The sequence below is a fragment of the Hemiscyllium ocellatum genome, chromosome 8 (assembly GCF_020745735.1).
Source record: "Hemiscyllium ocellatum isolate sHemOce1 chromosome 8, sHemOce1.pat.X.cur, whole genome shotgun sequence".
Lineage (NCBI taxonomy): Eukaryota > Metazoa > Chordata > Chondrichthyes > Orectolobiformes > Hemiscylliidae > Hemiscyllium > Hemiscyllium ocellatum.
In genome coordinates, this window is record NC_083408.1 from 39,595,334 (window position 1) to 39,621,527 (window position 26,194).

Sequence of the window (26,194 nt, forward strand, 5' to 3'; positions counted from 1 at the left end):
TTCCCCCCTCACCCTAAACCTATGCCCTCTAGTTCTGGACACATCCACCCCAGAGAAAAGACTTTGTCTATTTATCCTATCCATGCCCCTCATGATTTTATGAACCTCTATAAGGTCACCCCTCAGCCTCCAACGCTGTAGCATCCTGCGCTTCTGGAAGAGCTTGTTTACAGAAACATTGATTGGTTCTACAAGGCTGGTTAGGCCATCAGATTCACTGAGCCATCACTGTGATCTATGTTCAGCAAGAAGTGTGTGTGTGGGGAGGTGGGGGGGGGACGCAAACAAGGTCGAACAATACATTGTCAATGAAGGAATACTGTGGAATAGAGAGGAAGTGAGGGACCTTGAGCTGAACGTCTATGGATCCTTGAAGGCACAGTACAGGTCAATGAGGTGGTTGGGATGACATGTGGCATTCATTCCTTTATGAGCTGACATAAATCATTAGTCGAAGAGTGTGGTGCTGGAGAAGCACAGCTCGTCAGGCAGCATCCGAGGAGCAGGGCAAGCAGGATGCTGCCTGACCGGCCGTGCTTCTCCAGCACCACACTCTTCGACGCTGATCTCCACTCCTCACTTTCTCTGACGTAAATCTTTAGTTAGATCAAAACGTGAGTAGAGAGTGCAGTACTTCCTACCTCACCGCGGAAAAGATGGAACCATGGTAGAGAAGAGATTTACAATGATGTTGACAAGACTGAAAAAATCCAACTGTGAAGAAAGATTGGGCAGACTGGAGTTGTTGGCCTTGCAATGTCCTCAGATTTGAGTGAGATACATGAAATTGAGGGGCCCCGGATAAAGCAGGTGGGAGGGATGATTTACTTTAGGAGAGGGGTCAGTGACTAGGGGGCATGGAGTCATTGTGTTTGGGGAGAAAAACTGGAGGGGAACTGAGGAGGTGATAGAGGGGTGAAACTCACTGGCTGAAAGGATGCTAGAGGTAGAATCTTTCAATTAGCAGCCTGGAAATGCACCCCAATTTGATAACCCACAAGGCTATGGGCTAAATGCTGGAAAGTGACTAGGTGACTTGTTTTATTTCATGCTGCAGACACAATGGGCCAAATGGCATTTTTCTGTGCCACATATTGTCTATTATTGTATGAGTAACATTATGGAGAAGGAACCGATTGAGCATGCCACGGACTTTTTGGTCTTGTTACATAGACCATAGAACATTACAGCGGCCCTCAATGTTGCACCTCCCTGTCATACCAATCTGAAGCCCATCCCACCTACACTATTCCATGTACTTCCTTTTGCCTGTCCAATGACGACTTAAATGCACTGAAAGTTGGCGAATCTACGACTGTTGCAGGCAAAGCATTCCATACCCTTACTACTCTCTGAGTAAAGAAACTACCTCTGATATCTGTCTTATACCCACCTCCCTTCACTTTAAAGTTGTGTCCCCTCGTGTTTGCTATCCTCATACTTGGGGAAAGGCTCTCCCTGTCCACCCTATCTAACCCTCTGATTATCTTGTATGTCTCTATTAAGTCACCTCTCAACCTTCTTCCCTCTAACAAGAACAGCCTCAAGGCCCTCAGCCTTTCCTCGTAAGACATTCCTTCCATACCAGGCAACATCCTAGTAAATCTCCTCTGCACCCTTTCCAAAGCTTCCACATCCTTCTTATAATGCGATGATCAGAACTGTACACAATACTCTAAGTGTGGCCATACCAGAGCTTTGTACAGCTGCAGCATAACCACCTGGTTCCGGAACTCAATCCCTCTATTAATAAAGGCCAAAACACTGTATGCCTTCTTAACAACAATCTGGGTGGCAACTTTCAACGATTTGTGTGTACATGGACACCGAGATCTCTCTGCTCATCTGCACTCCCAAGAATCCTACCATTAGCCCAGTATTTTGCATTCTGATTACTCCGGCCAAAGTGTATCACCTCACACTTGTCCACATTAAACTCCATTTGCCATCTCTCAGCCCAGCTCTGCATCCTATCTATGTCTCTCTGCAACCTACTACATCCTTCGTCACTATCCACAACTCCACCGATCTTAGTGTCGTATGCAAATTTACTAACCCACCCTTCTAATCCCTCATCCAGGTCATAACCCTCCTAATCAGAAACTCCAAGCTTTCCTCAGTCATAGTTTCAAGTCGCCTTCATTCACCCATCTATCCTTAGTCTTAGAGATGGATGACTGCTCATTTTGGGAACGGCTGTTAGGGGAGGATATTTTTGTATTGAATATTGCCATTAGCAGAAGTTATGTCCTGTACACAACAGCACAACAGTGAATCTATACTTTACAAAACCAATTGTTTTCATTTACATTGTTTTCTCACAAACTTTGCTCACTGTTGAATTCTCTCGCTGCTGCACAACTATTCGCTCTGTGTATGAATCATTCCTTATTGACACCACTTTGTCATATTAGAAACCAGGATTGGCAGGACAGTGTGCACCAATGAGACGGTAGACTTGACATTCAATGTTACTGTGTGTAGACACAGCCACATGCAATGATGTGTTATTCTATGATTATACCAAGTAGGATGAGAATGATTTCAGTTGCCAAGTGAATGTTAAGTACAAAGAGTTTGAATTATTTTGGTTAAATGTTGGGGGTTGACCTATACAGAAGGTAAATGAAAAATGAATGATTTTTGGCTTAAGATTGAAGGTCGCCGTTTACAGGACACTGACAATTACTTTAGTTATCTATGGAAACCCGAATAGCAAAAACAAGTTACTGGCAAACGTGTAAAGAAACATTACTGTTGACTTGTTTCTGCCTCTCAAAAAATCCAACCACACAGGTGATTCATGGCTATGTAGTGATTTTCTCAATATTGGTGTTTGTGTTGGTTTTTAAAGAACATTTTACGTTATGTGACAAGTTAATTGTTGATAGCAGACTCTGCTTTAAATAGAGAAGTTCACTTTTAGAAATCAGGCTGATGATTAAATGTAGTGTTATTATTTCTCTTTAAATAGTCATTGCTGCTGATTATATAATTAGATGAGTTGGCAGCCAGAATTCTACATTCTAATATATATTTAACAGGATACAGACAGCGATAAAAACAACACGAGCAGATGTGCTTGACTCCAATCTTGATTCTGAGTCAACACTCAGGAGCACAGAGTGGAGGTGCAAATTTTCCATACCCCTAACATTTAATAAAAAATATCTGGTTCACTAGGGAAGGAAATTGCTGGCCTTACCTAGTCTGCACGTGGCTCTAGAGTTTCCCCTTATGCCAATCAATAGGGTTGCCATTAGACCAGCTTTAACTTTCAAATTTTTATTGAATTCACAACTTTAGCATAATGGAATTTGAACCCACATCCTCCCAGCATTTGCTTAAGGCTCTCAGTTACTAAGCTAGTGATAGTACCATTCTGTCAACATCTCCTCAACAATTAAAGAGGCCAGTTTCAAGGGGAAGACAGTTGGAGAGATTTATAGGGGGAATTCCCAACTTTAAGAATCTGATACTTGATAGCACAGCTACCAATAGTGCAACAATGAAAAGTGTGGCGAAGCTATAAATTAACATTTGGATTACTGTAAAGTTACAGAGGGAAGGAAGGATGAATAAATGGGAGGATTTGAAAACAAGCATGAAAATGTTCAAACTGATCCATTTCAAGACCTGGAAAAAATAGAGATTAGTAAGTGGATGGGGCTTGGTTTGAGTAACTCCATACACAGTCAAACTTGCCTGGTGCTCGTTCTGTTAGTGGTGAATTTCTGACTACAATGGAAGTGCCATGAATTAAATAAGAACCATTGAACAGAGCTGGACAGCATCAGAGGAATATAATGCTCTTGAGTGTGGAAGGTTCGCGCAGATTTTGAGGAGGACAAAAACAGACAATGATCCATGGTCACAATCAAGAAAGGATCACTCATCATTGGTTCAAGCCATTTCAGTGTGGGGGGAGGGGTTGAATTCAAACAAGAGTTGCAGAAGAGATGGGGTTGATGACACTATGCTCAAGGTTAGAGTTCGGGCAATGATGAAGATTGTGTTCTATCAGGGAGGGGGAACGACAGGAATAGTTTTGAAAGAGAGGAGATTAACAGCTGCAGGGAGAAGTCGGTCAGAAATGTGAGAGACAGGGACTCAGAACTAGGAAAGCGAGAGGATTGGTGGGAGGAGGTCAGGTTTTTGAATAAGGGGAAGGAGGAATTTCAACTGTAGAGGTTTTGGACTGCTTTGCAGACTGGTCACCCAACAGGTCCCCCAGCTGGTCCTGGATGATAACCCAAGTGGAACAAGCCTTCACATGCTCCAGGAAAGCTAAGTTGGTGGAGAGATAGAATTATTTCTCTCAGTGAGAGGACGTTCCACCCATAAAGCAGTGAAAATAGAGGTATTGGTCAAAATATTGCAAAACTCTCTGATGCCCCTACTCAGGATGGGAAGGAGACAGAAAACAGAAAACTTTAGATAAGTTAGGCCAATGTCTGTTATTGGGGAAAAAAAACTTGAGTTTATTATTAAAGGAAGGATTAGCAGGACATTTGGAAATTTCTTACCAAATCTAATAGCAACAACATGGTTTTTTGAAAGATCTTTGAAGAAATAACAAGTGGAATTGATAAAGGGGATCTGGTATATATAATGTATTTGGATTGCTAGAAGGCATTTGATCAGGTGCCACATAAAAGATTGTTGCACAATATGGTATCAGAGATAATATAGAGTCATAGGGTCATAGAGATGTACAGCGCAGAAACAGAATCTTCTGTCCAACATGTCCATGCTGCCCAGATATCCTAAGTAATCTAGTCCCATTTGCCAGCACTTGGCCCACATCCTTCCAAACCCTTCCTACTCATATACCCATCCAGGTATGTTTTAAGTGTTGCAATTGTACCAGCCTCCACCATTTCCTCTGGCAGCTCATTCCATAAATACACCAGCCTCTGTGGGAAAATGTTGCCCCTTATGTCCCTTTTATATCTTTCTCCTTTCACCCTGAATCTATGCCCTCCAGTTCTGGACTCCCCCACCACAGGGAAAAGACTTTGTCTATTTACCCTATCCATGCCCCTCATGATTTTATAAACCTCTATAAGGTCACCCCTCAGCCTCAGATGCTCCAGGGAAAACAGCCCCAGCCTATTCAGCATAATAGCATGAATTCAGAATTATTTAACACACAGAAGACAGAGAATCAAGATTAATGGGTCTTTTTTCAGATTGGAAATGCAACTATTGGTCTATCAAAAGGATCAGTCCTAGAGCCACAATTATGGATCATCTCTGTTAATAGGGAGTAAAGTATCCAAATTTGCTGTTGTTACAAAAATAGATGTGAGGCACACTGAGATAAGTAAAGGACAAGGGATATAGATAGATTGGGTGTGTGGGCAAAAAATTTGCAGATGGAGTATAATGTAGGCAAGTGTGATGTCATATACTTTGATAGGAAGAAACAAATAGCAGACAATTATTTAAATAGAAAGACTCCACAAAAGTGCAGTGCAGGGGGATATGAATGGTCTTGGGTATGAAACACAAGTTAGCTTCGAGGAGGTGTTTTTTAAATAGAGTCTAGATTAGAGTGGTGCTGGAAAAGCACAGCAGGTCAGGCAGCATCTGAGGAGCAGGAAAATCAATGTTTCGAGCAAAAGCCCTTCATCAGGATTCCCACCCACCTCCGAGGACCCCTTCACCTGCCTCCAACACACTCCATTCACCTGGACACCCCGTGCTGGCCTATTACCTGCCCTCGATCTCTTCATTTCCAACTGTCGCCGGGACATCAACTGCCTCAATCTGCACACCTCCACCCACCCCGACTTCAACCTCTCACCCTCACAACGCGCAGCCCTCCACTCCCTTTGCTCCATTCCCAATCTCACCATCAAGCCAGGAGACAAAGGGGGTGCAGTGGTAGTTTTGCTCACTGACCTCGACACTGCTGAAGCCAGATGCCAACTCGAAGACACCTCCTCCTAACTACCCCTCAACCATGACCCCACCTCCCCATCACCAAACCATCATCTCCCAGACCATACAGAACCTCATCACCTCAGGGGATCTCCCACCTACAGCTTCCAACTTCATAATCTAGGAACCTCACACTGCCCGGTTCTACCTCCTTCCCAAGATCCACAAGCCTGACCACCCCAGACGACCCATTGTCTCAGCCTAATCCTGCCCCACCGAACTCATCTCCACCTACCTCGACACTGTCCTATCCCCCTGGTCCAGGAACTCCCCACATATATTCGAGACACCACCCATGCCCTCCACCTCCTCCAAGACTTCTGTTTCCCCGGTCCCCAAGGCCTCATCTCCACCATGGCCATCCAATGCCTCTACACGTCCATCCGCCATGACCAGGGCCTCCAAGCCCTCCGTTTTATCCTCTCCTGACATCCCCAACAGTACCCTTCCACTTACTCTCTCATCCGTTTGGCTGAACTGGTCCTCACCCTTAACAATTTCTCCTTTGAATCCTCCCACTTCCTCCAGACCAAACGGGTAGCCGTAGGCACCCGCATGGGCCCCAGCTATGCCTGTCTCTTTACTGGCTACATAGAACAGTCCATCTTCCGTAGCTACACCAGCACCATTCCCCACCTCTTCCTCCGCTACATCGGTGCCACCTTGTGCACTCTCTACCAGAGATATTTTTCCCTTCCCACCTCTTTCCCTTCCCACCTCCATGACTACCTGGTCAGGTCCACACCCCCCAACAACCCACCCTCCCTTCCTGGCACCCTCCCCTCCCACTGCAGGAATTGCAAAAACTGTGCCCACACCTCCTCCCTCACCTCCATCCAAGGCCCCAAAGGAGCCTTCCACATCCATCAAAGTTTCACCTGCACATCCACCAATGTCTTTTCTTGTGTCCGTTGCTCCTGATGCGGTCTCCTCTACATTAGGGAGGCCGGATGCCTCCTAGCAGAGCGCTTTAGGGAACATCTCCGGGACACCCGCACCAATCAACCCCTCCACCCCGTGGCCTAACATTTCAACTCCCCCTCCTAGTCTGCCAAGGACATGCAGGTCCTGGGCCTCCTCCATCGCCACTCTCTTATCACCCGACGCCTGGAAGAACGCCTCAACTTCCACCTCGGAATATTTCAACCCGAAGAATCAATGTGGACTTCACCAGTTTCCTCATTTCCCCTCCCCCCACCTAATGAAGGGCTTATGCCCGAAATGTCGAATTTCCTGTTCCTTGGATGCTGCCTGATCTGCTGCGCTTTTCCAGCAACACATTTTCAGCTCCCCCCACCTTACCCCAGTTCCTAACTTCCAGCTCAGCACCATCCTCATGACCTGTTGCACCTGCCAATCTCCCTTCCCACCTATCTGCTCTCCCCTCCTCTCTGACCTATCACCTTCATCCCCACCTCCATCTACCTATTGTACTCTTTGCTACTTTCGCCCCCCAGCCCCACCCCACACTCATTTATCTCTCCAACCTGGAGGCTCCCTGCCTCTATTCCTGATGAAGGGCTATTGCCTGAAATGTCAATTTTCCTGCTCTTCGGATGCTGCCTGACCTGCTGTGCTTTTCCAGCACCACTCTAATCTAGACTCTGGATTCCAGCATCTGCAGTCCTCACTTTTGCCCAGGTGATTTTAAACAGTTTACTCAGAGAGATTAACAGATGTCAGTATCACAGAGTCGTGAAGGTGAAAAGGAGAAGGCCATCCAACTCGTTGTGTTTGCACCAGTCCTTCACGTGAGCATTTGTAGCATGGATTTCTTCATGACTGAATTGGAGAGATATCTCCGAGTGATGTACATGACCAGATCGAACTCTGAGGACAGCAGCAGGAAGTGAGGGTGGAGCTTTCTTCAGGAAAAGGTCTGGCTGCTCAACATAATTCCAGCAGTTTAAGGTTTTAGGAGGAGGGGTAGAGAACAAAGTGAGGGTGGGGAAATTGTACAAATAGATATTTCATTGGCTCTTACATCCTGACACCACCTCAGGGTCTTCCTATTGGAACCAATGTCAGCTATCTGAAGTGTTTTCTCAAACGCAGCACTTTTATTCAATTGAGATGGAAGGAACATGTTGAATAATATATCACCCACCACTATAAGTCTGGGCTTTTTTGGGACACATGCTTTCTTGGTATTGCATGAACAGGAGAGATTTACATTTTAGCTGAGAGTGCAGTCAAGTTCACCACTTCCAAAAACGCCAGGATTGATTTTCCCTACTTTCCCAAGGTGGTGGCCTGATGGCAGCAATAATCCTGCCAGGCACCCACTGAATTTATTCAAATATTGCCGATGGTAGGTGAGTGAAAATTCTGCTCCAAACTTCTGTAAGTCTAAGACCACCATGAAAGCAAGGGGAACTGCAACAATAAAAGGGTCAACACAACGTTCTCTGAGAAACTCGGGATTAACTGTATGTGTGCTCTACCAATATTTAGCACATCCCCCGGTTATCTTTGCCATTAATAATACAATTTTTTCCAACTAACCCATTTATTCTGATACCGGAATGTGAAATAATTGGCCCTTACTCACCTGAATTTATTAGACAAGAGCATAATATAAATAATCCTGTGTTCAAAGTCAATTCCCAGATAGATGCAGACATAGGAACATCGGGACTGGGAACTGGAGTTGACAGATTGCCTCTTCAAGCCTGCCCCACCATTTACCTAGATCATGGCATGACCTCCATATCATTTCCCCGGTATCTCCAAAATCTCTTAACACTCTTGATTAATCTCTTATTTCTGTTATGATAAATTATCATATGCCCTGTCACAGCCTAAAATGGAAAAAGAAGATTTTTGTACCTTGAATTCATAGGATTCTTCAATGATGACCTCCAATTTTGGATGCTCCCCCAGAATGGGTTTTCCCATTTCTGCAATCCGTTTTGCCTCCTCTTCTTCAATTGACAGCTTCCGACCAGAGTCCTCTGTAAAACAAACATCTCTTTCATTACTTACAGCTGTAGTGTGAACTGTGGATGCAATCTTATTGAAGTACAGGAGTTGGGACATCATGTTGCAGCTGTACAAGACATTGGTTAGGCCACTGTTGGAATATTGAGTACAATTCTGGTCTCCTTCCTGTCAGAAAAATATTGTGAAACTTGAAAGGGTTCAGAAAAAATTTACAAGGATGTTGCCAGGGTGAGAGGGTTTGAACTAGAGGGAGAGGTTGAATAGGCTGGGGCTGTTTTCCCTGGAATATTGGAGGCTGAGGGGTGACCTTATCGAAGTTTATAAAATCATGAAGGGCATGGAAAGGATAAATAGACAAAGTCTTTTCTCTAGGGTGGGAGAGTCCAGAACTAGAGGGCATAGGTTTAGGGTGAGAGGGGCAACTTTTTCATGCAGAGGGTGGCACGTGTATGGAATGAGCTGCCAGAGGATGTGGTGGAGGCGGGTACAATTGCAACATTTAAAAGGCATCTGGATGGGTATATAAACAGGAAGGGTTTGGAGAGGAATGGGCCGGGTGCAGGCAGGTGGGACTAGATTAGGTTGGGATATCTGGTTGTCATGGACAAGTTGGACTGAAGGGTCTGTTTCCATGCTGTACATCTCTGTGACTCTATGATCTCCTCCACTGTTTTTACAGCAACTGAAGAGAAACTGATATCACAGATATCATGCTGCTGTTCTGTGTATTCCAAGACAATTGTAGATTATTTAATAGCACTTTTATATTGATCCTGGTCCATCTCTGCAAAACAAAGTGGCTACAGACAAAGAAAAAAATCTAGAATCTAATAATATATTTAAAATTTAATCCTGCAGCTGGATGAACGCGTTCTGCTTTTGAGTTCATCATATTATCCTTGGCTGAGTAAAGCACATGGGCTTCAAATTAAGTTAAAGTTGTGGTTAAGATCAAAAGTCACTAAATCAGGATTAATTTTTGATCGCAACATTCTCAGTATATCCCTCAGTATTTCTGCCAGAGAGCAGAAATGTGACTGTTTCAGTGAATATGAAGATTAAAACTGAGAACCAGAGTTGGACACACTGCAGTGTTGTATGGCAATGAACAGTTTGAGTTATTCCTCGTATCCGGGAGGAGGAGTGGCACCTGGATGCGGAAATTCCCTCACATGCCAGGTCCATGCTGAATCTTCAAGTATATCAGATATTCATCTGGTTTGAAGCTTTGATCCAGTCAAACCTTCGAATGTTAAATGTAATCAATGGCAATTCAACCTTCAATCCTTCCTCTCACCCTCCAGGCTTTCCTACTTAGAGGACAATGATAAAATCATGACCTTTCTGCCTGGGAAGTAGGAACATGAATCTATGTTCTAGATTTTATGATTTTGGCTTGTTAATACATCAAGACACCGCACCATTACTCCATACAATAGCATAAGGCACCGCAGGACAAATAGGTCATTTGACCCATGAAGACTGCCATTCATTGGCAGATTTAATTGCAGCCTTAAATCTACTTTCCTGTCTGATCTCTATAACCATTGACTTCCTTGCCAATGTCATAAGTCACACAACCCCAGGTTATAGTTCAACAGGTTTATTTGAAATCACCAGATTTTGGAGCACTGCTCCTTCATCAGGCGTCATTTGACTTCTGACCTTGTCAACCCCAGTCCAACACTGGAACCTTTATATCTTGCCAATGAAATATCTATCAATTCAGCCTTACTGAATATATTCAATGAACCAACCTTCACTGTTTATCTGAGACAAATTAAAGCTCCACATTTTTAAATTGTGCCCCCTCGTTCAAATTACTCCAGGTAAGGAAATATCCTTTCAGCATCCACCCAGTATAACCCCATCAGACGCTTAGATACTTCAGTAAGATCACATCTCATTCTTTTTGACTCCAAGGAGTCAAATTGCTCCAACTTCCCTCAAAAGACATAGCCAGCCAATTAAATCACTGATAAGAAAGAGAGGCTTTAATAGTATTCATTACATTTTGCTGATGCTGGAATAATTGATTATTCTATGATGACTTTGAGCATTTTATAAGTGAAAGATTTAGACTTAGATGAGTATAAAGGCAGTATATTTAAGAGGGAAATCAGGAGGTCAAAAAGGGTTAAATAGAATCCAATGGGATTTTGTAAATAACTTAAGATCAAAAGGGTAACTAGGGAGAGAATAGGACCCCTTAAAGCTCAGCAGGGCCGCCTATGTGTGGGACTGCAGGAGATGGGGATATGCTAAATGTGTATTTTGCATCAGTCTTTACAATGAAGAAGGATATGAAAGATACAGAACAACAAGAAATAAATCGTAAATCTTAAAATTGTCCATATTGCAGAAAAAGAGGTGCTGGATGTCTTAAACGCATAAAGGTGGATAAATCCTCAGGACCTGATCAGGTTTACCCTGGAACTCTGTGAGAAGCTAGGGAAGTGGGGCCCATTGCTGAGATTCTTGGATCGTTAATAGCCACAGGTGAGATGACGGAAGACTGGAGGTTGGCTAACAAGTTGCCACTAGTTAAGAAAGGTGATAAGGAAAAAACCAGGGAACTATAGACTGGTGAGTCTGACATCGGAGATGGATAAGTTGTTGGAGGGAATCCTGAGGGACAGGATGTACATGTATTTAGAAAGGCAAGGACTGATTAGGAATAGTCAACATGGCTTTGTGCTTGAGAAATCATGTCTCACTAACTTGACTGAGTTTTCTGAAGAAGTAACAAAGAGGATTGAGAGGGCAGAGCGGTGGACATGATCAATATGGACTTCAGTAAGACAAGGTTCCTCATGGTAAACTGGTTAGCAAGATTAGATCTCATGGAATACAGGGAGAAGTAGCCGTTTGGCTCGAAGGTACAAGACCCCAGAAGGACATGGTGGAGGGTGCTTTTTAGACTGGAGGCCTGTGACCAGTGGTATACCACAAGCTTCGTTACTGGGTCCACAATATAAATGAGCACTGTTTTTTGTTGGAGAACAATGTTTGCAGGGTTTTTGCCCACCTTTGAAATTAAGGAAACCAGTTTTTATGTAGAAGCCTCACAAATAATTGTTTATTCACACCACAGCTCGAGATATTATCTCAGCAAAGTGCAGTGAGTATCCCTGGAAAGAAACATTCCCATTCCACTTTACTGCAGTCCTGGTTGGGTTTTAGTGTCTGCATTACATTCCATGTTAAGTAACAGTTCGACGGTTAAACTTTTTCTTCTTGCTACATTTACCAATCATGTAAATGCAACCTCAGATGCTCATGAAGCGTATTAGTCAATTGGTTTTGTCACATGCAACAACTGGTGTCAACACTGGAGTGATTTTAAGGTCCATCCTCAGAATGGCTTGTTTGTTTTTCAACAAAGACAGCAGACTACATTAACCTTTGTCATGTGTATCTTAAAAAAATGAATAAACAGGAATGTTACACAAATAAAAATTACTGGCTTTTCAGAACTCTTTTGATTGATGATCGCAGAAAACAATATTGTTTGCAATGTGTGGTTGGTTCCTCAGAGCTCAGTATGGCCAAGCAAGGAAATAGAGAGTGATGCCATCTTTATAATGATTAACTGGTTCAGCGACCAGTTTCTAGAACTTTCTTAGTCACTTTGCCTTGCACATGAGTTTAGAATATTCAAGATGGTTACTCAAGAGGGAAATGTGGGTAAGGAGGTTTAGCTTTTTACTGTAGCATTAGATTTCCATTTGCAAAGTACCCCATCAACCTCCTGCTTGCTTGTGTATCTCCTTAATTAATGCGATGCTTTCGTTGCTACAACAGAAATGTGAAGAGCAATTATTGATTATCACATCACTGGCGAAAGGCAGGAGAAGATAAAGGATAAAGCACAAAGAAATCTCCGAAATAAACACTGTATAACAGTGCATGGTCTTGGGATCTGCCATTATATTGAATGGTACTTGAGGACAATTAGACTCCTAAGGAAGTTCACAAGTGAGGAGCAGTAATGACCACCTTAAAAAGGGCAACATAAGAAAGACCAAAATGAACAAAATGAAATAAGATGCTTGAAATGGTTGTCATTTTTATGGATGCTTCTTCTGCAGTTTGAGGAAGGACATTCCCATGAGTCGGAAAGTGAAGGTGCTTGTACACCTTTGTTGCTGTTGTTCTTCAAGGTAGTTCAGGTTGCTGGTATGGAAGATGCCCTTGCAATGCTAGGTGTGTTGTTTATGATTTGTAGATCACACACACTGCTGCCACATTGCATCAGTGATGGAGGGAGTGAATATTAAATGAGGTGGATAGAGTGCCAATCTAGTGCTAGATGGTGTTAAGCTTCAAGTGTTGTTAAAACTGCACACACATTCCTGGCTTGTGCCTAGTAGAAGGTGGACAAGCTTTGAGAAGTTAGAACTCACAATAGAATTCCAGCCTCTGACCTGATCTTGTCATCATAATATTTCTATGGTCGGGTCTGGTTCAGTTTCTGGTCAATAGTAACACAAAAAATGAGAATCGTGGGTGATTCAGTGATGGTAATGTCATTCAATGCAAAGGAAGATGGTTGCATTCTCTGTTCTAGGAGATGGTCACTGCTGGACACTTTCATTCACCAATGTTACCTGCTGTTAACTAGCCCAAGCCAAAGGGTATCCAGGTCTTCTTGCCAATGGACAGAAATATTTCAGTATCTGAGGAATTACTGAACTTACTGAATACTGTGAGAACATTTCCACCTCTAACCTTGTGATGGAGGGAAAACTGATGAAGCAACTGAAGATAAGTGAACTGTTTGTACTGTAAGCTTTTAGATATTGCCAATATCCCCACTATCATCCTGGAAGGAGCAAAACATGGAGAAGTTTGTAGCTCATGGCCATTTTATAAGTTACAGACCCTCCTTTGAGATTGGAGTTGTGCCTGATTGCAGATTTCTGTCACAACTTCCTTAATCAAACACTGAACCTGAATGTGGACCCCAGACAGGAGAACGGCTCCCAAATGACACTGAACGGTTACAAACCCCTGCTTAATCCGCTTCTCATCCTCCTTCTTCTAGCAGCTGGACTTGCTCTGGTTGACCTCCTTTCATTCCCACTATGTTGCTCATTGCTAAGGGCAGAGTCCGCTTGTTCACCCAGCTCTGGCAGGAAAGCTTTGTAGTCAGCAGAAAAATAACTGCACATCACTCGCTGTGAACATCTAAAACGTCAGAGAATTGTGGAAAACATCCAGAATGCTCAGAATTGCAGCAGCAGTGAGATGAGGTGAGCCAGCAATTAACCAGGAAGTAGTTGACAATCCTGTTAAACATCAGTGCGATGGCGAGGGTTGGGATTGCTGAGGTTTCTTCATGCTACATACAGTGGTGTGATGCTGAGATGGAACGTTGTGGGGACTACAGGTTGAAAAGGGCAACGCACAATGACTGATATCTTGCTGTACCTGCTCTGCATTCTGTTGTCAGTCCTGGCACATCCACATGAACTCTTTAGCCAATTTGGTAACTGGCACCCTCCCTGTTAGAGATGCGTGCATGCGCCGCAACCCATTTCCGAAACTTCAGGCAGCCCCGTGGCACCCCAGAAACAGGCTCTGGTGAGCTCAATTTCACCCGCTGGGAATCAAGTATCAGGGTGAATCAATGGCATTTCATTTGCATGTTTTTCAATCATCACCCGAGTCTACAATTAAAATGTTCTTTGTAATTTTCCACTTGGAAACAAATTATCTCCACCTCCTCCAAGATCCATCCTGGAAGCTAACAATATCAAAGATTTTATGGAACTGATTTCATTGATGATCGTTATGTATTTCATTTAATTAAAAATTTACAAAGCCTTTTGGTCTAATAATTGCACGGGACTACTACTATATAAAACACCCACATCCTTTCATATTCATGAGCAGCACAGAAACCATTTGAGATTTCTTATGTTTATTACAATGGTTCATCATTGCGAGCTCTCATATAGCACAAAAAATTAAACTTTATTAGCAATCTGAATGATGGATTGGGATGCATTCATATTTCAGTGTAATCAACTGTACATTATTTCTTGATAAACTTGTTATAGCCTCATAATAAATGGTGATCCTTCAGGTGACAACTATGAGTTTTGCTGCCTTCAATGAAGCCGTTCAAATTGATCAAAACCAAAGCATTGTTCTGTCTCAAATAGATAATAACTGAAATCTGGATGCCATCCAGTTAAAAACCATTGTTTAACAATTAATAAGATTAGGTTCTTGTTCTGTCTCAAATGGATAATGTCAAAAATCTGGATGCCAACTATTTAAAAATCATTGTTTGACAATCAATACAATTAACATAAACCAAAGTTTCAAATATTATGCGTAATCTCATCCTAGGTGTTCACAAAACTGGAGGTTCTTTGTGGTCCACGGGTACTGTCTCTGACTCTGGGTCAGAAGCTCATGGCTCAAGACTTGACCCAAAAGCATTGATGGCCAAGGAAGGGTTTGCACTAATCAAAACCAAACCAATTGAGTATCCACCTGCAAACCTCCCAGCACACACCAATGGCAGGGGTTAAGAGCAAAGAAATTCCTGGTCTAATACGTGCTGGGAAGAATATTGAAGTTTTTGCCATCATTAATCATAGCTCCAGATTACAATAAGTATGTTGCCATGGTAACTCAGACTCCAAGTGAACTGTAACACATCAATTAGTTGCATTGATTTTATTATTCATAAAACATTTCAATGCATTATCCTTTGAAAAGTTATGATTTTACTTATCATTATGGAGAGTGCATTGAGTATAGGAATTGGGACACCAAGTTGCAGCTGTATAGGACATTGATAAGGCCAGTTTTGGAATACTGTGTTCAATTCTGGCCTCCCAGCTATGGGAAAGATGTTGTGAAACTTGAAAGAGTTCAGAAGAGATTAATGAGGATTTTGCCAGGGTTGGAGGGTTCGTGCTATAGGGAGAGGCTGATTAGGCTGGGGAGTGTCAAATGTTGAGGGGTGACCTTACAGAAGTTTATAAAACTATGAGGGGCATGGATAGGGTGAACAGCCAAAGTGTTTTTCCCTGTGTAGGGGAGTCCTAAACTAGAGGGTATAGGTTTAAGGTGAGAGGGGAAAGATTTGAAAGGGAGCAACTTTTTCATGCAGAGGGTGGTGAGTGTAGGGAATGAGCTACCACGGGAAGTGGAGGAGGATGGCACAATTACAGCATTTGAAAGGTATTTGGATGGGTGTATGAATAAGCAGGGTTTAGAGAGATATGGGCCAAGTGCTGGCAAATGGTATGAGATTAATTTAGGACATCTGGTCGGCATGGATGAGTTGGACCAAACATTCTGTTTCCATGCTGTACATCTCTATGACTTCATGGCTCTATGACCGTTACATGGGATAAAATCACAGTGGACTTTCAGCATGGAATTTTCATTAAAAACAAGACTAATGAAACCAGACTCCTCAATCATTACTTTGATGCTGAAGCATGGGTCAAACTAAAATGTCTCATTCTGTACAGTCCTTGTACCTTTGGGAATGACTGCTTGGCTTATTCCATATTTCAGGACCAGTGGATCCAGCCCCAATTCTGATTCCATTCCCAGATTCACCAGGACAGGAAATGTCATCTGCCCACTCATATAACATCTGCCAGCATCGAGAAGATGAAGAATCAGAAGAATTCATTTCATCATGTGGCAATGTGTTGGGGAAACATTTTCTGTGCTGATGGGGTTAGTCAGAGGGTCAAAACCAGAAATACTTTGAAATACACTTACTGGCTGCATTGGTCCTCCATTTTGAAGTATACAAGTTAGACCAGGGCAACTCAAGCATTAAGTTGAATGGACTTTCCTTCTGGGAAATACAGAGGTGATCCGACACGGAAATTCACGTCACCTGTCAAGACTACTGGGCCATATGTCACATGGGGCGAATAAATGAATCTTTAAAGACCCATCAACAAAGACACCTTCTGTGTCCTCCAAGTCATTTAGAAGACTGAGGAGTCAACATTCCAAGCAGGGTTGGAGGCCTTTTCCTGCCTCCTGTTCACAGCTGGGGCTTGTCTGTTGAAGGCACTTCCAACTCTTTAAAACATTAGGGAGAGGCAGTCTCAAAATCATAGTGTGCTCTCTCTCTCTCTCTCTCATTTGCCTGAAATGCAAGCTACTGCTTCTTCCAACCCGGAGAGCCCCTTATTGAAAGGTGACTACCCCCAACTATGTTGGGGGGTGCGGGCGGATAGGTCAGACTCCCACCTGACCCTGTTGCCTGGTAACAGTAAAAATGGCTGCTGCTTCCTAACTTTTAGAAGCTTGAATGATTAATTCAGTGGCAGGCTTCTGGTTAATATTCTCAGCAAAAGAAATCACCACAATGTATCAAAACCCTGTTACAATAAAAGACATTCCTGCTTTGATTTTTTTCCGAGTTTCTTTCTTCCAACGCACTTTTGGACGTAATTTATCCTCAAGAATAAAAATCTTGAAAGGAACTCATATTTAAATATAGAATAGAATCCCTACAGAGTGGAAACAGGCCATTTGGCCCAACAAGTCCACATCGACCCTCCAAAGACTATCCCACCCAGACCCATTCCCTTACCCTATACTCTACATTTACCCCAAACGAATGCACTTAAATCTATACATTCCTGAACACTACGGGCAATTTAGCATGGCCAATTCACCTAAACTGCACACCTTCGGATTGTGGGGGGGATACTGGAGCACCAGGAGGAAACCCACGCAAACACAGGGAGAATGTGCAAATTCCACACAGACAGTCGCCTGAGGCTGGAATCAAACCTGGGTCTCTGCCGCTGGGAGACAGCAGTGCTAATCATAATGAGGTGCTTCATGTTACGGTCAGTTGAGGGGAATTTCCCAGAGCCTTAAAAAGACTGGCCATCCTCTTTTCCTTTGCTAAGATGGCAATGGGGTTTCTTTTTCAAACGACAACGCTTGGCGTCATATAATTGCTCCAACAGAGCTGAGGGACAGATGTAGTTCCGTGGAAAAACAGTGCTGTGCAGCTTGGGAAGGAATCATTTACTCCTTGTCCTTCATAATGATGGACACTCTGAGGCACTGGCAAAGAAGTCCTGGTGAGTGGCCAGTATGTACTATCACCACGCTGCACCTCTGATAGAGTGGACATTTAAGGTGCTGATGAAGTGTTTTTGTATGATGTTAAGTTTCCTGGATACTACCACAGCCGCACCTCTCTAGGAGTGAGGGGAATATTCTGTCACGCTCCTGACTTGTGCTGTGAACACAGTGGGTAGACTTTGGCCAGTCAAGAGAGAAACCATCTGCCAAATACACAGACTTTGAGAAAGTGAGGATGGCAGATGCTGGAGATCAGAGTCAAAGAGTGTGGTGCTGGAAAAGCACAGCAGGTCAGGCAGCATCCGAGGAGCAGGAGAGTCGACACTTCGGGTATAAACTCTTCTTCAGGAATGAGGCTTGGGGGCCAAGGGGGCTCAGAGATAAATGGGAGGCGGGTGGGGGCGGGGGGGGGGAAGAGGACTGGGGGAAAGAAGCTGAGAATGCGATAGGTAAATGAAGGAAGGGTGAAGGTGATAGATTGGAGAGGAGGTTGAGTGGATAGGTGGGAAGGAAGATGGACAGGTAGGACCATTCAAGAGGAAGCGGTGCCAACTTCGGAGGTTAGGACTGGGATAATGTGGGGGGAGGGGAAATGGGGAAACTGGTGAAATCCATATTCATCCTGTGTGGTTGGAGGGTCCCAAGGTGAGATGTTATTCCTCCAGGCATCGGATGGTTAAGGTTTAGCAATGGAGGAAGCCCAGGACCTGCATGTCCTTAGCTGAGTGGGAAGAGGAGTTAAAGCGTTCAGCTACAGGATAATGGAGTTGGTTGATGAAGAGTCCCAGAGGTGTTCTCTAAAACAATCAGCAAGTTGGCATCCTGTTTTCTGTAGAGGAGACCACATCGGGAGCAACAGATACAGGAGATGGCATGTGTGGAAGTACAAGTAACTCTCTTTCGGATGTAGAAGGATTCTTTCTGGTCTTGAGGTGAGGGGGATGCTGTGGGCGCAGGTTTTGCACTTTTAGCGATGGTAGGGGAAGGGGCGGGGTGGAGGGTGGGTTGTTGGGGGGAGCAAGTGAGTTGTGGAGGGAATGGTCTCTCTGAAATGCAGATAGCGGGGAGGGAAATATATCTCTGGTGGTGGGGTCTGTTCGTAAGTGGCAGAAGTGGCGGACGATGAAGCAAGGTTGGCAGAGGTTTGTGGAGTTGAAGGTGAGGTCCAGGGACGTTCTGTCCTTGTTGCGTTGGGAGGGGTGGGGTTAAAGGGCAGAGGTGCGGGAAATGGAGGAGAAGCGCTGGAGGGCATTGTCAACCACTTGGGAGGGGGAATTGTGGTCTTTGAAGGAGGCGACCATCTGGGATGTTCTATGGTGGACTTGGTCCTCCTGGAGCAGATGCAGAGGATGCAGAGGAATTGGGAATAAGGGATAGCATTTTTACTGGAGGCAGGGTGAAATACACAGATGTTGACTTGCTCTAGGACATAGCAACCTCAATTATTACAAGATATTCTGAAGACAAATGATGCAAGTTTTGGTCTTCCCTCAGATATCGTTTGTTCGCAACTAATCACTGTTGTCAGTGGTCTGCAAGCATTATGGTTTGTTGTGTGTTTGAGTATTACCAAAAAATGTAGAAAAGAGATGAAGTAACTTCAATTTTTCCAACTCAGACTTCTCAAAACCTGGAAGGGTGATGAATGTTGATTCCATAAACAATATTAATAGGAAGTTGGAAAGGAATTTGAGGATGAGGAACTTACAGGGTTTGAACTCAAAGGCAGTGTCCAAAGGCCCCATGACTCACAATGCAGGGTCTTAAAAGAAGTGACTGGGACCTGACACATTGGTAGTAATTTTTAAAAAGGCCTACGTTCTGGAAAGGTCCCAGTGGATTGTTAAACTGGAAATGTAACACCAGCATTCAAGAAAGCTGGGAGAGGGAAGTCAAGAAACAACAAGCCAGCATTGAAAAATACTAGAACCCATTATTAAAGGAGCAATAGCAGGGTATATAGAAAATGATATTTCGTTCGGACAGAGTCAACATGTTTCTTGAAAGCGGAACTGTGTTTAGTAAATTTATTGAGCTCTTTGAGGATGTAGCATGCAGGATAGATAAGGGGAAACCAACATTTGTGGTACTTTTGGATTTCTATAAGGAATTCAGTAAAATGCCACATAAAAGATTATTATACAAGACAGGAACTCAATGTGTTGATAATATTTTAGTGTGGGTAAAAGATTAGTTTGTTTATATGGTAAAAATGTATCTATCAAATTAAATGGCAGGAGTTAGACTGACTCTTCAACTGTCTATTCACTCTGTTCCGTTTGACACAAACTCCTGACTGCTCTCCTGTTCTCTCAGATAGCCCCTGGGGAAAGTGGTTTGATATTTTCTAATTAACCTGGTTAAAGAGATTATGACAAAGCTCTGGAGCAGGTGGAACTTTAACCAAAACCTCATTCCTGATGAAACGTCAATTCTTCTGCTCTTCAGATGCTGCCTGACCTGCTGTGCTTTTCCAGCACCACACCCTCGATTCTGATCTCCAGCATCTGCAGTCCCCAATTTCTCCGGGACCTCTGAGCTCACATGATCACTGCACCACAAGATCCCAGGGAACTGGCTACAGACTCATAGAGTCATACAGCACGGAAACAGATCCTTCGGTCCAAGCATTCCATGCCAACTATGTTCCCAAACTAAACCACTCCTACCTGCCTGTGCTTGACTCATATCCCTCCAAACCTTTCCTATTCATGAACTTATTCGAATGTCTTTCAAATATAGTCACTGTATCTGCATCCACCGCTTCCTCTGGCAGTTCATTCCAAACACAAACCACTCTCTGTGTAAAAATGTTGGTCCTCATGTCCTTTTTAAATCTTTCTCCTCTCATCTTAAAAATATATCTCCCACCTTTGGGAGAAAGACTTTTGCTATTCACCTTATCTATGCCCCTCATGATTTTATAAATCTCTATACCTCAACATCCTATATCTCAGTGAAAGCCAATCCAGTTATTTTTTGTAACGCAAACTCTCCAATCCCAACAAGATCCTGGTAAATCTCTCCTGAACCCCCTCCAGTTTAATAAGATCCTTGCTGTAATAGGGCAAGCAGAACCACACACAGTACTCCAGAAGAGGCCTCACCAACATTCTACGCAACCCCAGCATGACGCCTCAACTCCAATACTGAAATCAACACGGCTGCTCTGAACATAACTGACATGTGTCCATATCCACACTCAGGGCAATTAAAACAGAAATTGCTGGAGAAACTCAATAGCTCTGGCAGCATCTGTGGAGAGAAAGCAGAGCCTCTCAAGATATGGAACCACTTGTGTCTGAGTGGAAAGGCTTGTGGTGGTGGTATTGGTAAGATAATAAATTAGTTAATGCCTGACTCCCACATTACTCACAGTGATACATTATCTGAGTTAGCTCGTCTTACCTACATCACGCACACAGAGACTTAACTACACAAGTCATTGGACTCAATGTCTTAGCTCTGTTTTTCTCTCTCTCTCCACAGATGCTGCCACACCTGCTGAGTTTCTCCAGTAATTTCTGGATTTATTCCATTACTCACCTGGCCACTTTTTCATCTTAAGCCCTCCGTACCTCAAAAACTCACACGCCAGGATCCAAACTCACCAAAACCCATTCAGCGTGTTTTCTTGATTTAAAATTTTGTTTGATAATGTTCCTTACATTATGTTAAGGGCATCATAAATGTGATCACACACTACAGAATTTCATAATATCTCATTCAACTTCCACACAGTGAGTAGCTGTTTCTTCTTGTGCACGCACTATTCGACAGAGAATATAAAATTCCATCAATACTCACTCACTGAAGCCATTTTAAATAGTGCATCAGTATCAAATGACCCATGCTGGAAGGTGAGTGCCTGTGAATCATTAATATTCAAATGTAACACCATTTCCTCTCTCCAACCAAAGTTACCCAGCCTGCTCACACAACATGAAGACTGGCAATTGAGCTAATTAGCAGTATCCACCAACCTTGAAGTTGCTCTCCACTGACTGAAATGCTGTCAGCCATAAACTTCTGAGCAAAATCTGAAGGATGAATCCTCACCCCCAAAAGCTAGCTATTGAACCAATAAAAGTCAATTACAAGTGGATATCCCTAAGCATTGGTCCTCGTGCTAAAAATATATCTATCAAAAGTTTAAGCAGCTAGTTAATGCTGAACTGGGGCAAATCTTGGTAATGTTCAGCTCATGCACAGTTATCCTGCCATGTCATTAAATTGCAGTAACATTTCTACCGTTAGCACCCACCAATTGTGACAATATTTTGAGGATTGCCCAAGTTCCAGAGTGCAACTGACAGGCTCTTGTCCCACAGCAGGAGGTGAAAACAATCACTTCAAACAATCAAACTGGCAAATGATGAATGAATGAATGAATGAATGAATGACATTTGTCCATCTCAGGAGGTGATAGACAGCATCCAGAATGTATGGCACCTCTGGAGTGAATACCATATGTTCATTCTACCTGGGAAATATTAATCAAAAATAAACCAGCAGAGTTTCCACATGATAATAAACTGGCACAGCGCAGGCATTAGGTTGTTTGTTTAATACATCATTCCTGAAGTTGGATTCCATCCTCTGGTGACTATCTGTGTGGAGTTTGCAAATGTGTCCGCGTTGGTTTCCTGTGGGTGCTCTGATTTCGTCCCTCGGTCCAAAGAAGTGCAGGCTCGGTGGATTGGCCATGTTAAATTGCCATAGTGTCCAGGAATGTGCAGGCTGGCTGGGATTCGCCAGAGGACATGCAGTGTCATAGGGGGCCGGTAAGGGTGGGACCCTCTTCAGAGGGTCGGTGTGGACTCAATGGGCCGGATGGCCTGCTTCCACACTGTAGGGATTTTATGAAGTGTAAAACTTAACCTATACATTTTAAAAAGATGAGAAAAAATTCTTTGCTTAAAATTTCTAACTAAGGAACAGTGATAATGAATAGAAGCCTGACCCAATGCTTTGTAGCCATTGTTTCCATGATAATTCTAAAAGTGTATGTTTTAAAAGATTGAAAGTAAATAAAGTTTGTCCCTGCTTAATATTTCATGGAGATTTTTTACAAAGAAGTTTTGGAGCATGGACTATTTTGAGAGAGAATAGTTTCCAAGCTGTTTCAAGTGAGTAGATAAACAGGTACAATCTTTGGAGTTTTCAGACACAATCGGTTGAATGGCTTCCTTTAGATTTGACGTTCTAGGATTCGTTTCAGGAAGCCTACTTGAGCAAGAGCATTTGCATTTTGTATCGCAATTAAACATTTTGGATTCACATATCCTTTATGACAGTGCCATATATTTAAATACATATCTGCATACATATCAAGGTAAACATTTCACTCAGGGCAGTAAGGTGGTAGGCATTCAGAAGGATATGATGTGGAGGTGTTGGACTGGTGTGGACAAGGTCAGAAGGCAGAGGACACCAGGTTATAGTCCAACAGGTTTATTTGAAATGACAAGCTTTCGGCTGCCTCTTCATCAGGTGAAGTCACACCTCAGCACTCCGAAAGCTTGTGATTTGAAAACAACCTGTCGCACTAGAACCTGGTGTCATCTGGCCATATTCAGGAGGGTAGGAAGAGATAGGCAGTGCAAGAGTCCTCTAAAAGTGTGCAGTTTACTTAGCAGTGAGGGATGAAACTCCTTGGTGGAGTGGGAAGTAGAAGGGTAGGGGTGGGGTGCATTGGACTACATAGTAAAGGCCTATACAGGGAGACAAAGTGATGCTTAGAATAATGCAAATGTAACAAGGATTGATTGGCTGGGGATATTTGAACACATCGGTACAGTGACACGTTCCTCCCGTGGTGGCAGGGTAAAGGACATGGTTATGAAAGCACAAGACACTTTGAATGAGAGGTGTTGAAAATGTCAGGGGGTAGAGGAGCAGTCAGAGTGAGATGAGAGTGGGCACCAGAATGAAACATACAACAGGCTCCTCAAGATGCAGGGAGGGCTGGGAGAGGCAAATATTATGGGTAAGGAATAGCTCAGAAGTTGGAAGGACCAGACAGCAAGCAGTCTGAAATGTATTTCGAGAGTATGTGCAAAATGCATATATAATGACAAATGAAATTTGCAATCTTGGTCACAGGTCATCACATACAGGAATGATGTCATAGAGTCATAGAATCATAGAGTCATAGAGATGTACAGACCCTTCGGACCAACCCGTCCATGCGGACCAGATATCCCAACCCAATCTAGTCCCACCTGCCAGTACCGAGCCCATATCCCTCCAAACCCATCCTATTCATAGACCCATCCAAATGCCTTTTGCAATTGTACCAGCCTCCACCACTTCCTCTGGCAGCTCATTCCATACACGTACCTCTGCGTGAAAGCGTTGCCCCTTAGGTCGCTTTTATATCTTTCCCCTCTCACACTAAACCTATGCCCTCAAGTTCTGGACTCCCCCATCTCAGGGAAAAGACTTTGCCTATTTATCCTATCCATGCCCCTCATAATTTTGGAAACCTTTTTAAGGTCATCCCTCAGCCTCCGATGCTCCAGGGAAAACAGCCCCAGCCTGTTCAGCCTCTCCCTATACCTCAAATCCTCCAACCCTGGCAACATCCTTATAAATCTTTTCTGAACCCTTTCAAGTTTCACAACATCTTTCTGATAGGAAGGAGACCAGAATTGCACACAATATTCCAAGAGTGGTCTAAACAGTGTCCTGTACAGCCGTAATATGACCTCCCAACTCCTGTACTCAATACTCTGACCGATAAAAGAAAGTATACCAAACATTTTCTTCACTATCCTATCTACCTGCGACTTCACTTTCAAGGAGCTATGAACCTGCATTCCAAGGTCTCTTTGTTCAGCAATACTCCCTAAGACATTAGCATTAAGTGTATAAGTCCTGCTAAGATTGGCTTTCCCAAAATGCAGCACCTCTCATTTATCTGAATTAATCTCCATCTGCCACTTCTCAGCCCATTGGCCTATCTGAACAAGATCCTGTTGTAATCCGAGGTAACCTTCTTTGCTGTCCACTACATCTCCAATTTTGATGTCATCTGCAAACTTACTAACTATACTTCTTACACTCGCATCCAAATCATTTATATAAATGATGAAAAGTAGAGGACCCAGCTCTGTTCCTTGTGGAACTTCACTGGTCACAGGCCTCCAATCTGAAAAACAACCCTCCTCCACCACTCCCTGTCTTCTACCGTTGAGCCAGTTCTGTATCCAAATGGCTAGTTCTCCATCCAAATGGCTAGTTCTCCCTGTAGTCTGTGAGATCTAACCTTGCTAATCAGTCTCCCATGGGGAACCTTGTCAAATGCCTTATTGAAGTCCATATAGATCACATCTACTGCTCTGCCCTTATCAATCCTCTTTGTTATTTCTTCAAAAAACTGAAGCAAGTTTGTGAGACATGATTTCCCACACACAAAGCCATGTTGACTATCCCTAATTAGTCTTGTCTTTCCGAATGCATGTACATCCCGTCCCTCAGGATTCCCTCCAACAACTTGCCCACCACCGATGTCAGGCTCACTGATCTTTAGTTCTCTGGCTTGTCCTTACCACCCTTCTTAAACAGTGGCACCACGTTAGCCAATCTCACAGTCTTCACCTGTGACTATTGATGATACAAATATCTCAGCAACAGGCCCAGCAATCACTTCCTTAGCTTCCCACAAAGTTCTAGGGTACACCTTACCAGGTCTTGGGAATTTATCCATCTTTATGCATTGCAAGACATCCAGCACTTCCTCCTCTGTAATATGGACATTTTTCAAGATGTCATCATTTATTTCCTTACATTCTATATCTTCCATATCCTGTTCCAGAGTAAATACTGATGCAAAATACCGTTTAGTACCTCCCCCATTTTCTGCAGCTCCACACAAAGTCCGCCTTGTTGATCTTTGAGGGGACGTATTCTCTCCCTAGTTACCCCTCTATCCTTAATATACTTGCAAAAACCTTTTGGATTCTTCTTAGCTTTGGCAAATAGAATTATCTCATGCCCCCTTTTTGCCCTCCTGGTTCCCCTCTTATGTATACTCCCACTGCCTTTACACTCTTCTAAGGATTCACTCGATTTATCCTGTCTATACCTGATGTATGCTTCCTTCTTTTTCTTAAACAAACCCTCAACTTCTTTCGTCATACAGCATTCCCTATACCTACCAGCCTTTCCTTTCACCCTTACAGGGATATAGTTCCTCTGGATTCTCGTT

At 43.3% G+C, this 26,194-nt stretch overlaps 1 protein-coding gene across 1 annotated transcript in view; it reads right to left on the reverse strand.

Moving 5' to 3' along the window:
- Positions 1 to 26,194, reverse strand: part of LOC132817834 (sodium/calcium exchanger 3-like) — a 150,942-nt gene that overhangs the window by 65,271 nt on the left and 59,477 nt on the right. Inside the window, exon 2 of the mRNA XM_060828346.1 lies at positions 8,776 to 8,900. Within this exon, the coding sequence (XP_060684329.1) occupies positions 8,776 to 8,900 (125 nt within the window). The remainder of the gene's footprint in view (positions 1 to 8,775; positions 8,901 to 26,194) is intronic.